The sequence below is a fragment of the Halichoerus grypus genome, chromosome 4 (genome assembly GCF_964656455.1).
Source record: "Halichoerus grypus chromosome 4, mHalGry1.hap1.1, whole genome shotgun sequence".
NCBI classification, from domain to species: Eukaryota; Metazoa; Chordata; class Mammalia; order Carnivora; family Phocidae; genus Halichoerus; species Halichoerus grypus.
In genome coordinates this window covers 78,429,081-78,448,187 of record NC_135715.1, presented here as the reverse complement: position 1 = coordinate 78,448,187, position 19,107 = coordinate 78,429,081, and the positions used below count along the sequence as shown (strand labels likewise).

At 36.1% G+C, this 19,107-nt stretch overlaps 1 protein-coding gene across 4 annotated transcripts in view; it reads right to left on the bottom strand.

Annotated features, from left to right (window-relative positions):
- XPO4 (exportin 4) overlaps positions 1–19,107 on the bottom strand; it is a 116,954-nt gene that overhangs the window by 48,363 nt on the left and 49,484 nt on the right. For 3 of the 4 annotated variants that reach the window (XM_078070588.1, XM_036106629.2, XM_078070589.1), the window contains 2 exons: positions 18,087–18,203; positions 17,194–17,347 (listed from right to left, as the gene is read on the bottom strand). The exons of the other annotated variant lie outside the window; for it this stretch is intronic. In XM_078070588.1, the coding sequence (XP_077926714.1) occupies positions 17,194–17,347; positions 18,087–18,203 (271 nt within the window). The remainder of the gene's footprint in view (positions 1–17,193; positions 17,348–18,086; positions 18,204–19,107) is intronic. 4 annotated transcript variants of the gene reach the window in all.

Genomic DNA, 19,107 nt, shown 5'->3' with positions numbered 1-19,107 from the left:
ATTGATGATTGACTGATTGATGAGAGAGAGCACAAGCAGGGGGAGCAGCAGGCAGAGGGAGAGGGGAGAAGCAGCCTCCCTGCTGAGCAAGGAGCCCGATGCGGGACTGTCCTGGGATTATGACCTGAGCCGAAGGCAGATGCCTAACCGACTGAGCCACCCTGGCGTCCCAGGTAAAAATTTATTTTTAAATTAGGTGGGATATGAGACAGATTCACATAACCGTAGTAAAATGGTCCGTCTCAAAGCAGACCATCTGTCAATTTTTTTATTAATACAGCCACCCAGGCAGCGAGCAAGTGCAAGCTGCTCTCTCTCAGAGTAAGAAAGACAAATACTTCAGGTGCTGGTACCTGCAAGAGAAAGCTAAAATCTAAAACCCCCAAGAGCCCTACACAATTCAAGCACAGAGGAAGAATATTGGGAGAATACTGGCAAAAGTAAAGTGAGGAATATTTATGTCTTGGAAATATGGAAAATCTCATTCCAAGGGAAGGCGAGGAATCTCCTGCATCCTAACTAAGCCTCCTGGTTATACTCAACAAGGGGTTGCCAGTGTTCTTCAGTGAGTGGAAGGTGATCACTTCAAAGATTAGTAAGTATTACAAAAGAAAACAAAACCTAAACCAAGATACTTGTTTAATTCTCTTTTCTACCCTTTTTGTATTTAGAAAAAGTGTATGCTCCATAAATTCTTATGGAGAGCAAGGATTTCTATTAAGAGAAAATGGAAAGACATACATTTAAGAGAGGGCTTTTTCCAGATATGAAATGGAATTAATTGCAATTGCTCATCTAAACTTCAGGTTCAAAATAATCCTCAAATCTTTAATTTTTTTAAATCCTGGTTTCAGCTTCCCTGATCCTGGTCTGTTTTAAACATACTTTCCCTAGTGCCCAGTATGTACGGCCAAATTTCTTCTAAAAGCTGACAAGTATATTTTTAAAATGTTAATTCCTTACATTTTGCTAACACCACATGGAGATCTGTGAGTTCTGTATGTGACATCTATCAGAAAATACTTTCCCCCTAATTATTTTATTTTTTAAAGATCTTATTTATTTATTTATTTGACAGAGAGAGAGAGAGAGAGAGAGAGAGAGAGAACACAAGCAGGGGGAGCAGCAGAGGGAGAGGGAGAAGCAGACTCCCCGCTAAGCAGGGAGCCCGACGCGGGGCTTGATCCCAGGACCCCAGGACCATGACCTGAGCTGAAGGCAGACGCTTAACCGACTAAGCCATCCAGGTACCCCAGTCCCCTAATTATTTTAAAGTTCATGTGAGTTTTTTGTTTTCCAACTCCAAACCTCGAAAGGACTTTTTATCTTGACATGTTGTTTGCCTTCTTCTTCTTCTTTTTTTTAAAAGATTATTTATTTATTTATTTGACAGAGAGAGAGAGAGAGACATAGCAAGAGAGGGAACACAAGCAGGCGGAGTGGGAGAGGGAGAAGCAGGCTTCCCGCCGACAGGGAGCCCAATGCGGGGCTCGATCCCAGGACCCTGGGATCACGACCTGAGCCGAAGGCAAACGCTTAACGACTGAGCCACCCAGGCGCCCCTGTTGTTTGCCTTCTATTAGAAAACTCATTTATAACACACTTCGCTCAGAGGTTACCCTAACTGTTCTTTGAAGAATTAATCTACAACACTGCAGACTTAACTACCTTCTTACAAGTCAGCCCAGCACAACCACCACCACCATTTTTGCATAGTAAAAGTGCACACATACTCATGTTGGTACAATAAGATACAACCATGTAACTTAATTACAAATAATATTTCTATTGAAAGAACATGTAACTACCCCAAAAGCATTTTAACAAAAACTTAAACATTAAAAGCAACAAAAGAACAGTGTAATAATGAATAGAACAAATTTTTAAGAACAAAGCTATTCGGACAAAAAATACATGTTTTAGTTAGCAGACTGTGCTGTGAAACTGCTGATGTGGTTACCTTCATAAGAAGCTATGAGGGGGCACCTGGGTGGCTCAGTTAGTTAAGCGTCTGCCTTTGGCTCAGGTCATAGTTCCAGGGTCCTGGGATCGAGTCCCGCATTGGGCTTCCTGCTTGGCAGGGAGTATGCCTCTCCCTATCTCCTCTGCTCTTGTTCTTTCTCTCCCTCTCTCAAGTAAATAAACAAACAAACTCTTCAAAAAAAAAAAACAGGCTATGAGGGTTCTTCTGTATTACCTGAAATATTGTTACTATGAATATACAAGTATTACTTTTCAATTAAAAAAAAAACAGTGAGAAGCCTATCACAATGTGAATAGAACAGTCATATATAGATCTGGACCACATGTGTACATTCAAAATGTAAAAAATCAGGGTAATTCAATTTTTGATTTGGTACTGCCAATTAATTGACTATTTCTGTATGTTTGTATAAGACACCCCAAAATACCACTTCTTTCCCAGATAATTCATAATGTAGACTACTTTAAAAACAAAAGACTACCTCTAAAATTCAGAAATCCAGTATTTCTATTCTTTTTTTTTATATAAAGATTTTATTTATTTGAGAGAGAGAGAAGAGGAGCAGAGGGCAAGGGAGAGGGGCAAGCTGACTCCATGATGAGTACAGAGCCCAACACGGGACTTGCTCCCACAACCACAAGATCATGACCTGAGCTGAAACCAAGAGTCAGACGCTTAACCGACTGAGCCATCCAGGTACCCTAGCATTTCTATTCTTAAGACAACATTTTAAAAAGGATTTAAAGTTTTGATTTATACTACTACATTAACATGCCATAATATCTACACATTATACTGCTTTATCTTTTTTATCCAAATGTATTATCAATGAAAGAGAAGTCTAACAATGAAGTGATTATTTACTAATTAATCATTTATTAGTTATACACCTATTTTACACCTATCAGATTTTAGGAGACCTACAACTCACAACAGGTTGATACTAGTTAAATAGCTAGCATTTACCAAAATCTGAATCAGATTTTAAATCAAGAATTTTCTTGGCCTATGGCTTTAAACATTTATCTACAATAAATACTGAACTCAAGTAATTTATATTTTGTATCAGAATAATTCATTTGTAACCAAATAAAGAATTCAGTAAAACAGCCATCCAGAGCTTTGTCTTTTAATAATCCTATGTCTTTTTAAAAATCTGTCATCCACATCTAATCTTACTTTACTTTCCCATATTTTCACCAAATTCAAAAACCACAAGTTATAGTACAATATTTGTCATTGTATCAAATACAAGCCCACTCCCCTCTTAGCAAGGGTTCAAATTCTGAAGTGCAAAAACCCAACCAGTCTTCTAAGTTCAACGCTATCTTAATCCTCTGGAAAATCAGCTGCAGCTAGACGTAAATTCAACTGCACTTCAGAACAGCAAAGAATTAAGTCTCTATTCTCTACTGTCTGTTTCACAATGTTCCTATCTAGCTCTAAAATTCTCTGCTTAGGAAAGCTCAGAAACTTCTAAGAACTCAAAAGCATATAAATGTACCACCTGCCCCATTTTATAACTGCATGACCAGAGAGAAACACACTAGGCTAAGAGCCAGAAGGACAGAATTGAATGCACCCTGCTAGTGATTGTCACTGGATAAATCCTACTAAAGTCTTCTGTCCCGAACAACAAGTCTTGAGGTCTCAAACAACAAACAGTATTATCAGTAAGCACATATATCTTAACATGAGGGAAGAAAAGTCATCTTCAGAGACACTGGTCCTTACAAATGCAAATGAGTTGTTCATCTACTAACACCTTTAGTAAGGGTATCATTTTGTGGTGGTAACGGACAGTAAAAAGACAATGAGTTATACAATAACTACAAATCATCCTCAAACAAACACAGAGAGAGTATGAAAATTACCATAGCCTATACTTATAAATACTTTATGATATAGGAAGATCTTGTAGCAACAATGAACATTTTACAAAAGTAATAAAAACTTCAATTTCTCCATCTTCCCATATTCTTTTTAAGCCACCTCATTAGTAAAACCAAGTTTCAGAGGCAAAGGGAAAGCCAAGTTTTTCTTCTTAAACATTTATCTCTGTCACTATGAATTTTTCTAACAATAAAAACTGTTATTTCTCTTTCTGGCACAACACAGAACAAATGAGCCCAGTCTTACAGACAGCATTTAGTCCAAGTAACCAAAAGTCCTTTGAAATAAAGGAGAACTGACCTCACCTGAATGTTTTCCCAAGCCTTGCCTGCAAATAGTAACGTTGGCTTTACTGGAAATCCTAATTTAGGTGAAGGCTTCTATATCCCATTACTATTTTATGATCCAATTAGCTTTCTCCAAGAGACTGAGTTGAAATTTTTTTTACTAAAACCAAATCAGATCCACAAAAATAGAATATCAATAAAAGGCAGTGTAACCAAACTAAAAAAAGAAGTATTATTAAAGTCAACATACCAAACATACCTGCCAAACATTCTTATTACAAAATGATACTGTGATTTATGATTAGCATTGCCAAAACCCTTAAGCATTTATGGACACCAGGTGAACTCCTAGCTAAATAATCTTAGCAGCATAAACAAACAGCCAAGAACTAAAATAATACTTTGGAATCAAATCACCTTACCCCACTAATTAAATAATATATATTTGTTAAGCATCTATTACTACATGCTAGACTGTGAGAAGGTATCCAGGCAGAGAAAGTCCATGTGAAGAGATGCCAAGGCAGAAGGAAACAGCTTGTGAGAGCAGCTCTAATAAAATAGCACAGAAAAGTTTTGAGAAGGAGACAGAGATCAGACCATCCAGGATCGTAGAGGCCATTTGTAAACTGGGATGATGATATGACAGAGGATCATGGGACCAGGGACACTTTCTTTGGACAGCAATGATCTGAAACAGAATGAAAGCAGGTAGATTTCGCCTCAGTCTCCATCAACAAAGTGAGACTGGGGTACATTCAGTAAGTAATTAGCTCACTGGGCCAAGGGGTGATTCTAACATCTACCAAATCCCAGGAGCTATATACATTGCTCCACCCAGGCCTGAGGTGGAGGATACTTACATAAATTACCTTTTACACATATAAAACCTACATATAATAAGTCCTTAATAAAGATAATGGTTTGCAGATGACACCATGTATATAAAAATTTTTTTTAATCCACTAAAAATACTATTTGAGCCAGTAAATTCAGCAACATTACATGGTACATGGTAAATTCAGCAACATTACATGGTACAAGATTAACATTAAAAACGTATTTCTATACACTAGCAATGAATATGAAAATAATTTTAAAATCAACTCCATTTACAATTGAATTAAAAAGAATAAAACATCAGGAATAAATTTAACAAAAGAATTCCAAAACTTCTACTCTGAAAATTATAAAACATTGTTGGAAGGAATTAAAGATTTTTTGAAGGATATCCCATGTTCATGGATCAGAAAATTTAACACTGTTAACATGGCAATACTCCCCAAACTGATCTACTGATTCAATACAACATCTATCAAAATCCCAGCTGCCTTTTCTGCAGAAATTGATAAGCTAATTCTAAATTTCATATGGAAATGTAAGGGACAGAGAGAAGACAAAATAATCTTCAAAAAAAAAAAAAAGAAAAAGAACAAAGTTGGAGGACACACACTTCCTGATTTCAAAACTTACTACAAAGCTATAATAATCAAGACAGTGTGGCACTGGCATAGTAACAGACATAAAGACCAATGGAATAGAATTGAGAAGCCAGAAATACACTGTCACATTTACAGTTGGGTAATTTTACACAGAGTGGGGGGTGGCAGGGACAAGACAATTCAATTGGAAAATATCTTTTTCAACAAATGGTGCAGAAACAACAGGATATTCAACATGCAAAAAAATGAAGTTGGATCTCCACCTTATACCATATACAAAAACTAACTTAAAATGATGATAGACCTAATATATGACCAACCTAACTGTATGGGCTAAAAACCGTAAAACTCTTAGAATAAAATATAAGATTAAATTTTTGTGGCCTTAAGAAAAAGAACAAAGTCGCAGTCCTGACACTATCTAACTTACTATGAAGCTACAATAATCAAGACAGTGGGTACTGGAGAAAACAATGGACAAACTAGATCAAAGGAACAGAATAAAGAGACCAGAAACAGATCTACATAAATGAAGTCCAATAATCTTTGATAAAGGAGCAAAGGTAATACAACAGAGTAAAGACAGTCTTTTCAACAAATAGTGCCTGAACAAATGACATCCAAAGCAAAAAAAAAAAAAAAAGAATCTAGACACAGACTTTACACCCTTCACAAAAATTAACTCAAAATGGTCACAGACCTAAATGTAAAACACAAAACTAAAATTCCTAGAATATAGAAGAAAATCTAGATGACCACAGATTTGACAATGACTTTTTAGATATAATACCAAAGTCATGCTCCATGATGGAAAGAACCAATAAGCTGAATTTCATTAAAATTAAAAAGTTCTGCTCTGTGAAGGACAATATTAACAGAATAAGCCAAACACTAGTAGAATATATTTGCAAAAGATATTTCTGGAAAAAGACTATTACACAAAATACACAAAGAACCCTTATTAAAGTTCCACAATAAGAAAACAAACAACCCGGTTAAAAAATGGGCCAAAGACCTTAACAGACACCTCACTAAAGATAATACAGATGGCAATAAGCACATGAAAAGATGCTCCACATCATATGTCATCAGGGAAATGCAAATTAAAACAACAATAAGATACCACTACACACCTACCAGATTGGCCAAAATCTGAACATTGACAACACCTAATGCTACCAAGGATGTGGAGCTGAAAGAACACTCACTGCCAGTGGGAGCGCAAAATGCTGCAGCCACTTTGGAGAACAGTTTGGCAGTTTCTTAAAAAACTAAACCTACTCTTACATATGATCCATCAATTATGTTCCTGGGTATTTACCTAAAGGAGTTAAATATTTGTGTCAACACAAAAACCTGCACACAGCTGTATAGTCATAACTGACAAAACTTAGAAGCAACCAAGATGTCCTCTGATAGATGAATAGATAAGTAAACTGTCATCCAGACAACAGACTATTATTCAGTGATAATAAAGAAATAAGCTATCAAGCAATGAAGAGATATGGAATCTTCAGTGCATATTACTAAGTGAAAGTCAATCTGAAAAGGCCACATACTATATTATTCCAATTACATGACATTCTGGAAAAGGAGAAACTACTGAGACAGTAAATGATCAGTGGCTGACAAGGGTTTGGGGAGAGGCAGGGATGAATAGGTGGAACAAAGAGGATTTTTAGGGCAGTGAAACTACTCAGTATGGTACTGTGATGGTGGATACATGTCATTATACATTTGTCAAAACCCACAGAACACCAAAAGTGAATTCTAATTTAAACCATGGACTTTGAGTGACAATGATGTGTCACTTGAAGGTTCATCAATGATAACAAATGCACAACTCTGGGGGCGGATATTGATAATGGGAGACTGTGCACGTGTGGGGGAAGGGAGGATATAGGAAATTTCTGTACCTTCTGCTCAATATTACTATGAATCTAAAATTGCTCTAAAAAAGTCTATTTCTAAAAAAACCTTTCTGACCTTGGGTTTTGCAAAGCCATCTTATATCAGAAGCACAAACAACAAAAGAAAAAAATTAAAGGGTGCCTAGGTGGCTCAGTCGTTAAGCGTCTGCCTTCGGCTCAGGTCATGATCCCAGGGTCCTGGGATCGAGTCCCACATCGGGCTCCCTGCTCAGCGGGAAGCCTGCTTCTCCCTCTCCCACTCCCGCTGCTTGTGTTCCTGCTCTCGCTGTCTCTGTCTCTGTCTCTGTCAAATAAATAAATAAAATCTTTAAAAAAAAAAAAAAAAAGAAAAAAATTAAAAATTTCTGTTTCATAGGCCATTATCAATAAAGTAAAAAGTCAATTCACAGAATGGTAGAAAATATTTGAAAATCATACATCTGCCAAGGGATTTGTTTTATGTATTTATAATATATACACGACTCTTACAATTCAAAAATTAAAAAAAAAAAGAATCTAGATTCTTTAACTAACTAAATAACTCAATTTAAAAATGGACAAGGGAGGGGCGCCTGGGTAGCTAAGTCAATTAAGCCTCTGCCCTTGGCTCAGGTCATGATCTCCGTCCGGGTCCTGGGACAAGCCCCGTGTCGGGCTTCCTGCTCAGTGGGAGTCTGCTTCTCCCTTTCCCTCTGCCCTTCTCCCCGACCCTGCTTGTGCTCTCTCTCTCTCACATAAATAAAATCTTTAAAAATAAAAAATAAAAAATAATAAATGATAAATAAATAAATAAAAATGGACAAAGGACCTCAACAGTCATTTCTCTAAAGAAGATACAAAAATGGTCAATAACCACATGAAATGATGCTCAACAGCATTTACCATTAGGGAAGGCAAATCTAAGGCACAATGAGATACCACTTTGTATGAAACAGGGTGGTTATAAACAAACAAACAAACAAACAAACAAACAGGTAAGTGTTGGTGAGGATGCAAACAAAATGGAATACCTGTACATTACAATGTTAATGCAAAATAGTGCAGGTACTGTGGAAAACAGTCTGACAGTTTCTCAAAATGTTAAATATATAGTTACCATATGACCCAGCAACCCACTCCTACAGGTACACCCAAGAGAAATGGGAACATACATCCACAAGTATGGAAAAACTTGTATAAAGATGTTCATAGCAGCATTATTCTATATTGAAAATTGTTTTTAAAAAATGGAAAGAACTGGCGTGACTGGGTGGCTCAGTCGGGTAAGCGTCTACCTTTGGCTTGGGTCATGATCCTGGGGTCCTGGGATTAAGCCCCATGTCTGGCTCCCGGGGAGTCTGCTTCTCCCTCTCCCTCTGCCTCCATCCCCCGCTCGTGCTCTTTCTGTCATGCTGTCTCTCTCTCTCAAATGAATAAATAAAATCTTAAAAAATAAATAAATAAAAAATGGAAAGAACTCAAATGACCAACAACTGATCAGCAGATGAACTGAGAAATAAAACATGGTATTATCCACACAGTGGAATATTACTTGGCAACAAAAAGGGATGGAATGCCGATACATGCTACAACCTGAATAAGCCTCAAAAACATGCCACATAAAAATGACCAAAAAAACCCCACATATTGTATGATTCCACTTAAATAAAACATCCAGAATAGAAAAATCTATAGAGATAGAAAGTGGATTAGTAGTTGCCACTGAAAGGGGGTGGAGGTGGGGGGGGGGAGTGGGGGTGGGAATGTTAAAGGGTATGGGGTTTCTTTTTGGGATGATAAATATTCCCTAAAATCAATGGTGGTGATGGTTGTACAACTCTTGAGTAAACTTTAAAGAAAAAATTTAATTGTACATTTTAAATGTGTGACTTGTGGGGCACCAGGGTGGCTCAGTCAGTTAAGTATCTGACTCTTGATCTCGGCTCAGGTCATGATCTCAGGGTTGTGAGACTGAGCCTGCGTCAGGCTCCACACTGGGCATGGACCCTGCTTGAGACTCTCTCTCCCTCTCCCCCCTACCCTCCACCCCCGCACTCACGTGCGCTCTAAAAAAATAAATAAATAAATGTGTGGCTTGTATGGTTTGTGAATTATGTCACAATGCCTTAAAAAAAATACCATAGTACTTCTTAATCCAAAATTGATGCTATGTCAACATGTATCTTTTGTTTATCAATGCTAAACATAAGTTTTTGAACATGAATCGTCAATTAAGAACACAGTTGTTTTAATGAAAAGATATAATGTACCAAGCAGATATTTTAGATGACTTACAAATGTAAGTAAAATCTTAAAGTATTCCGTATAGGACAATTCCCCACTTCTTTCTTCTTTGTGAAGGAAACCTGATGTATAATGAGGAATATTTACTACCCTAAGTGGATTAAAAAATAGAAGACCTAAGATTAAAAATTCAAAAGACTACAGTGTGGTGATGTTTACCCCAATTAGATTACATTTCCATTACTTTTATGCAGTTCAATGCTACACATTTAGGTGTGGATACATGTTTTGGTGGTTAGGTCAGAGAACTTTCAGGCTATCAAGCCCTCTTTTGTATTCCATTCCAATATGTTGGTTACTTACCCACCCTAGTGTAGGGCGAGGCTAGTCAACCAAAGTTGATATGAAGGCAGAGAAAAGGCATCATTCCCTCTTTCAAGGAACTTAAAAATTCAACTCAGACTGAGCTGCGGGACCACAATGTTAATACTAATCACTGTCTGATCTCTCACAAGATCACGCTACCAGCCTACTGTCAGTAGAACAATGATTTTGCATTAATGGTAACAGATTCACACACTTTTCCCCAATCCAGATAATGACCAAAATCTGCTAAAGACAACCGACCAGGGTAGGAAGTACAGTTCTACCCATGGCAAAAGCAAAGTTTCTTTAACCGGTAAAAAGATTAAACCCACATGGTCTTAATGCTGATATGAACAAAAAAATCCTGCCATCAAAATTAAAATGTATAGAATGGCCTTCAAGAATTCACATTAGATATTAAAAAACCAAAACTCTCCAAACAATTGTAATTTCTTGAGTATTCACTACTCACTTAAACTTAATACATGGGAAAAACACGTATTTAGTGGGCAGCTCTTTTACCATCTTCCCATCAACATCATTTTGCAAATAATATAATCTTAAACTCTATGCTTCAGAGTACAGCCCAGGACTACCTTGTAAGTAGTGGCATTCATTAAGAATTTATTGAACTGATAACCTAGACAGTTCATGGAATTTAGAACTCAATGGATATATTTCTTTATAAATAAATAATTTGAAAGGAAATAATTTTCTAGTGAGAAATATGGCATTTAAAGTAATTAAGTCAGACCTGCCCAACAGACACCTACATAAATGATGTAACTTACTGAGCCAAAGGGGCACCAAAGGACATAGCTCCTGGCATGTAAGGTTCAACTTTTAAGTTGCCTATGGCCTTAAATTACTAAGCAGTTAAGATCAGAGAGTTAAAAAGTATGTAAGTTAAGTTTCCTCTTGGGGAGACTTTTTTCTAATGCTCAATCCATTCCTCCCTGCTCCTGCATGGATTTAAACCATAAAAAGTAATAAGTGAAAAATCCGTGGGCTTAGAAAGAGAAAATAAAACTGCACAGCCTTGCTCAGACAGGAGCAAACAACTCAGTGGGCCTTCCGTTTGCTCTCCAACCACCTGCAGGTTGACATCAGAAAAGCAGTTTTGTTACCTTTCTCCTATAGCCAAAGGCCCTACTGGCTATGATGGTTCTATGTACTATAGTAGGTATAATGGGATAATAACTGTAAGTAATACAGTGGGATATCACAGGCAAGAAAACAGATACAAGAACTACCAAGTTTAAAAGTTCAACTACTAAATATTTTTCAAAATATTACAGTATAGGTTAATACATAATTCAGAAGAATCAATTATGACTTAAGACTGAAGGGACTACTCCCAACATAACCTTTCCTTCCAATGGCCTGAAGTTAAATTCTTCTTGCTGGTTTCTCCTGGATACGTTCCTTGTAAAGCAGAAATATCCCCGGAAGGATAATACATAAACTACTTCATATACTGATTAATGACTTAATAGACTGACCTTTCTTTTAAAGTGTACAATATCAGGTATAAACAGAGAACAGTTTGAGGAAAAACTAAAAAAAAAAAAAAAAGGACTGAAAAAGAAACTTCACAATGGCTTTACACATTTTTTCATACACACACTTGAAAATTCCATCAGATGCTGATTTCTACCACTTTGCTCGTCTACTTTTGAACAAACCTGGGCAAAGTTGATCAAACCAGCATTTAATAGCTAAGAATCTTGGATCATGATGGTAGGCATGCCATACATCCTAAAGCTTACTATCTTCCTCACTACCTCAACTGCATCCTGGACTATCTGAACATCCATACCATTGGCTATCTAGCACTACAACATCTTATTTTCTTGCCTCAATTCTGATTTCTTCCCCTTGGGTAATAAACAGGTTCATCTCTCCAAAGCATAAAGTGCAAAACTAAACCAAACCTTCAATTGTCTCAAACTACCACTCCATTTCTCACAGTTCATGGTCCTCAAAATACCGACACTTTCTACTTCAATTACCAATCACTACTCAATCACTGAAATGGCTTTTGTGCAATACCCGCCCACCTGGTACTCAAATAAACAGATCTCCACATGACTATCTGTGCCCTGATACCCAATCTACATCTTCCTTATCAGTAACACAGCATGTCTACTACCTTTATTTTTTGAAACACAAATCTATCTTTGCTTCCCAGACTCCCTTGCCTGGTTATTCCCTCTGCTTGTCTGAACTGCCCTGCTCAATCTCTTTTGCTTTTTCCTGGTTCTTACTATTGCTGTACCCAAAGATTCTACCATTGACCTTCTCTGCTTCTCTTTGAATGATCTTTCTCACTCCCTTTACTTCAATGGCTCCATAAAAGGAGTATCTCCCAAAACTTTATCTTTACCCTTAATTTCCCTCTATTAACATTCTACGACAGTAGGCAGTTGACCTTTACTGCACAATTTCTAACCCTTGGCATGACTGATATTTTTAAAGCCTTGAGACTTACTTCACATACTACACAATTTACTCATTGATGGTACAATTCAATGGTTTTTAGTATAGTCAGAGTTATGCAACCATCACCATGATATAATTTTAGAACATTTTCATCATCCAAAAAGCCCCATGCACCTAAGCCATCACCTCCTGTTTCCTTCCAACCGTCCCAGCCCTAGGTAACCACTAATCTGGAATCGTACATGTGGTCTTCTGTGAATGACTTCTTTCACTTAGGATGTATGATGTTTCCAAGGTGTATCCATGTTGTTGCATGTATCAGTATCAGCATTCCTTTTTATTGATAAATAATAGTCTATAATGTGGGTAAACCACATGTATCCATTTATCAGTTGATGGCTACTTGGGTCATTTCCACTTTTTGCCTATTATACCGTTAAGTACATTCACATAAAAGTTTTTGTGTGGATCACTGACATTTTGGGCACAATAACTGCTTCTTGTAGGAGCTGTCCTGTGCATTGTAGATGTCTAGCAGTAACCCTGGCCTCTACCCACCAGTTGCCAGTAACACTCCCCGAGAAGTGATAACCAAATACGTCTCCAGACATTGTCAAATGTCTCAAGTGTGCAAAATCACCCCAACTGAGAACCACTGCTGTAGAGTTATGATGTCTTCAGTGAAACTCTATGTATGTACATTAATCTTGACCTAAAATCACTGTAAAACAAATTATTATATACTCTTAAATATTAATAAATATCTAAATATTCATGTATTCTTTTCATTAATACCTCTCTGCACATCCTAGCTCCACTGCTGAGTTAGCTTCAACTGGCTTTCTCGATAACATTTTTATATCATAATTTACATACTTCTCTGTAAGAAATTTCCAAAAGCTTCAGCAGCCAACGATACAAAATTTCCTTCCAGGCAATCTAATGTATATTTTGGTCTACAATCATATCCTTTATCAACAACTATCTATGTAAATACAAATTTGGAGGCTCAGCATGCATATTTAACCTTATCACTGATTTATATGAATGATTTCTCCTATCAATCCTTTTGTATTCTAAATTAAAAACTGACGTTAGGGCAATTAAGTTACATATTAACAAATAGAGCAATCATTCACCACCATGACATATCTCAGGTACTTCCTACTCCCCCAGCCTCTTCTATCTTTCTAATCAATAGTCAATTATCTGTTGGGATAACTGGAAATCCACATGCCAAAGAATTAAGCCTGATCACCATCTCACATCATACATCCAACTTAATTCAAAACAGATCAAAGTCTTCATATGAAGAGTCTACATTTAAGAAGCCAGTCTTAGAAGAAGACACAGGCATAAATCTTCATGACCTTGGATCAGGCAATGATTTCTGAGATACGACAACAAAAGAAAAAATAATTGGACATCATCAAAATTCAAATTTTCTGTTTCAAAGGACATCATAAAAAAGTAAAATATGACTCAGAGAAATGGAGGAAATATCTGAAAATCATGTATCTGTTAAGGGACCTGTATCCAGAATATATAAAGAACTATTACAACTCAATTTTAAACAGACACACCAATTAAAAAATAGACAATGGATCTCACCAGGCATTTTTCCAAAGAAGATACATAAATGGCCCACAACCACATAAAAAGATGTTTAATACATTAACCATCAGGGTAATGCAAATCAAAATCACAATGAGATACCACTTCAAATGAACTAGGATGGCTATAAACAGACAAATAACAAGTGTTGGCCAGGATGTGGAGAAATTGGAAACCTCATATAATGTTGGTGGGAATGTAAAATGGTACAGCTACTTTAGAAAACAGGTTGGCAACTCCTCAAAAGATTAAACACAGAGTTTCCACATGATCCAGCAATTCTACTCCTAGGTATATCCCAGAGAAATGAAAATGTAAGTCCAAACATGAACTTATAATGAATGTTCATAGCAGCAGCATTATTCATAATAACCAAAAAGCTGAAACAACCCAAATGTCAATCAACTGATCCATGAATAACTAGAAATCTGGTATATCCTTACAACAGAAAATTATGTGTATGTTGAGACAGAAAGAAAGAAAAAGAAAAAGAAAGGGACAAAATGTTTTCAACTGATGAATCTTGGTATTAGGACATCCGCCCAATTCTTTGAATTACTCTTGTAGTATCTCTGTATGTTTAGAATTACATCAAAATAAAAAGATGCAAAATAGAAAGCACATTACAAAAAATTATGAATAGGGACTAATACTGGCAATTTAACACAGCCTCATTTAACACGATACCATTCTAAATGATCCAATATATTTGATACAAGACACACATTCTACAAGGTCTACTAGCTATTCTTCTAACTTAAAAGATAAATCATTTTTTAAAAAGCCAACCACTTTATATTAACTAAGTTAAATTTGATCTGTAGGCTCTCTTCAAGGTACTAAGCTAAATAATTATCCAATTCCCTTCCCAATGGTTACAGAGATCACCAAGGAATTGCCAAAACTAGAAATTATATCAGAATCGGGTTCCTTGAAACTGACTTCCTTAATTAGCACTAAAAGTGTAGCTTAGTTTAATTCCATTGCCATGCTCTTTCCCCTTACATTTAAAGCTAATCCACTTAAAGGAAGGAGTACTGGACTGGAGTTCAGGTGGCCAACAAATGGCTACTATGCAAACATCTTGGTCAGATATGAATACATCTGTAAGTCATGAAGTAGAATATATGAAGGTCAAGATCAAGATCTACTTTTCTTTAAACAAGGAATTATTTCCTTTGGGAACACTGTAGCCTGCAGATGACAGGTTTTCCAAAGCTTTATCTAAATACTTTGTGAAAATATTTTATGTGTGTGTATCTTTAGACAAACTTTGTTTCCAAACTCCCACAGCACTGTTTGCCTTTACAAAACAGTCACTCTTCAGCCAACTACATTTCCCCCTAAAACACAGACTTTAAAATTGGCTCCAATATATGCAGTGTAACTTTTGTTGATTTTCCCTACATATGTAATTAATGTTTTGATAACTCCATATGGCCTGCTACTTTTTAAATCTGTCTCAAAGTTTTTCAACATCTTTCTTTTTACTAACAAAAACTGGAGCAAAAATTATATTGCAACACTCAAAGGAGAAATTTTTTAAAAAGCAAACCTAAGAAAATATGTGCCTTTTAACAACCAAAGAGAATATACTGAAGACATAAAATTAATAATGAGTAGAAAGATGATCAGTGAGCAAGGATAAAAGCAGAAAGTGATTAACATCCCTGTAAGCTCTGCCCCACAGAGCAGCAGCTCACCATGACTGCCTTGGGGAAAGAAAACTGGAGAACTCAACTGAGTCAGAGACTCAATACCCTGTACAGCTTTTCACAGTTTTCTACTACATGAGTGTATTAACTTGAAAATAGAAGAAAACGCTATACCTAACCCCACTCAGCCCCTTTAAAATCCCACAATTTTACCAGCCAAAAACAGTAGGTAATTTCTAGTATGTGAACGTAGCAACTCTTGGCTCTGTTGTAGCAAAGATGAGTCTCATCTTAAATCTCTGGTATGACTGAATATGTATTTCCTATATGCTTGTCATCTGTCTTTTTCTCCTAAATAGATTCCTTAACCCCCCAGACCCAGGCCCCCAAGAAAATACTGATTAAAGACATGTACAACAAGTGAAATTAAATTTCCTATATATTAGGTCAAGAAAAAAGCATAACACAGACAGCTGATGAGCTTCTTTATTCAAGTAAACTATTAAAAGCTCAATAAATAGTAGCTAACTCCTGAGTGTTTTAAATGTATTGCTACATTTAATTCACTCAACAATCCATATCCCCATTTTATATTTGGAAAAACTGAGACTCAGTGATGTTAAGTAATTTGCCTAACATCAGCTAAGAATTGAACCTAGATTTGTCTGATTCAACTATGATAAAGATGAAGAGACACTAGATAGTACTGCTTTCAATCTATCGATAGGCAGCAAATGTTCTAGAAAGCAAATCATAAACCTTAAACTAAGAAATACAAATTTTTCAACTTTAATAACTCATTTTTAAAAAGCAGACATACGAACCTACAATATAACCCATTTAAACTTATTTTGTATGAGCTAATTAGCTAGAAATAAAAGTTTTATATTTTTATATTAAAAAAGGTCTTCAAAGAATAAACATACTACTACCTTACTATCTACACTTGAACAATATCTGCATCCATAAAGGTCAAATTAGAGAATGCCAAATTAGTCTTAAGGAGAGTCAGCCAAAAAATCCAATGTAATCACATGTCACATGGAGGAAATGATTCAGTTTCTTGAATTCGCTTCCCACCTTCTTCCTTTTCCTTCCTAAGGAACACTGCTACTTCTTAGTTAGCAATAGCCCCCTTATCCACTAAATGCTTCCGTTTGACTCTCTTCTACAAGGTTGTAAATGAAATTTTAAATCCTGTAAGTAGTCCATTGCATTGTGTATTATAAAATGAAAAAAACATTAAATTCCATTTCTAAAAAGACTTTTCTTTCAACAACATGCTTTACAAACCTGCAGAGATGAAGTACTTTTAGCCATAATTAAGTCATCTATGAAAATTACCACAAATAAACTCTTTGGTTGTTAAAAGGATATAATTTGGAGGAAGAAAGTTCCAGCTCAAGACTTGATTGGCGAGTGCAAGGTAACGCTGAAATACCGAAGACATCTGAGCATTGAGGTTCTCCCGCCTGCTGAACTCCTGAAGAACTTCAACTGTTAACATGAAGATTTGACGAAGGTCTTCTTCCTATAATAAATAAATCACACATATTTTTCAATCAAAAGCTTATTCAAAATGTATTCCCATTTAAGAACCATAAAACGAAACAAAAACCTTAAAATATTCAATGCAAAAACACTACCTCTTTAAGAACATTTTCCATTTTTAGGCCTGCTCATAATTTATACCACAAGTATGCTTTCAAGTGACACCAGTTTGAATGCATCTACTGTAATATAAATGCTACTCCGTAAAGAAGCTGAGTCTTTGACAACTACTACAGAGCTGGAGGGGTCAGTTGCTTTAGTGCAGAGCCCTCGGATTTAAGCCAATGCCTTCACATAACTTTACTTCAGAGCCAAACAATACATATGAGACAAAGAGCCCACACCATCTGCAATAACATTTTAAATACATGGCCCTCGTTGGCATTCTGCCAGGCCTATTTTAAGGCCAGCAAAGTCCCACCAATTGAATTAGTTACATCTAAACGCAATAAGAACAAAATAAATAATCTAAGGATCTTTGGAGTGGTATTTCCTTTTTGTTTAAAGACTAGAATTAAACAAGAAAGCTAAAACTGTCAGCTATGTTCACCAAATCTTTATCCTATCCTATCTTTTATCCTTTACTAAATGCTATGAAATCACAACACCAATCTTCAAGTACAGGCCACATTCAGCTAGATAAAATAAATGTTCTCACTCCATTAGGAACAGATTGTGTAAAAAGTAAACAATCTAATAAAACATAAAAAAACCAATACCTGAAAAACTCTTTTACAGTTACCATGGAATTCCATACTGAGTCCAATGTTGCTAGTTTTACTTGAACTTGAGAATTCACTCAATAGTGCAGTTAGAATAGAACAGGCCAGGGTTTGCTGTAATTATTTGATAAGAAACAACTGTAAGGCATGTTTTTTCTAATGCTTTGTTTCAATACAGTATTTGTTCAAAGAACATTTTCTATCTTTAGATCTTCCATTATATCTTTAGATCTTATACCTACCAGTCAGAAAACTAGGTATGACAAAGTAAAGATTAGCTCCCCTTTCTAAGTAGCCTAGTAATTACAAATAGTACTTCCTCAATTTCAGCTACACAAATCCAACTGACTTGAACTCAGGACATACATCTATTCAATCATTGAGTGCAAACAACATTTCAAGATAACCAGTGTTGAATGTATTATTTCATTTACTTCACACAACAATCCATATCCCCATTTTACATTTGAACAAGTGAGATTTGGAGAGGGTAAGTAATTCAGGCCAGCTGAGATCTGAATTCAGGTCTGTCTGTCTCTATGTTCTCATGTTTATAAAGTGTATCTTGAAAGCAGATGAAAAGTGAAACAGATTATATAGCACCCAAAATATTAACGAGGTAATTCTCAAGTTTTTTAAATTGAAAATGAAGATTTTCCTTCTTAATGGCTCTATCCAACAGGCTCCTAACATCAACTTACTGCTATTACTCATAGACTATTTAGAGTCAAGGTGCCAAGGATGGAGAGGATACAAATTATTTTGGCAAGTTTCCAGGGGTTAAACAGAAATATGCACACTACCTCTGAACAACCGAAAGATTAAAGTCAAGATGATACTATTTATGCAAGCTTATACAACAGCTGAACACAGTCATACCCACCCACCAACTGCAACATCTTTGTTCAGAAATGCTTCTGATGTCAGTACCTTGACCTTACAGATGCTTATCTTGGCAAATATGAGCAAATATACATAAAATTAAATTCCTAAAGAATGGCATGAGTTGATATTTGCT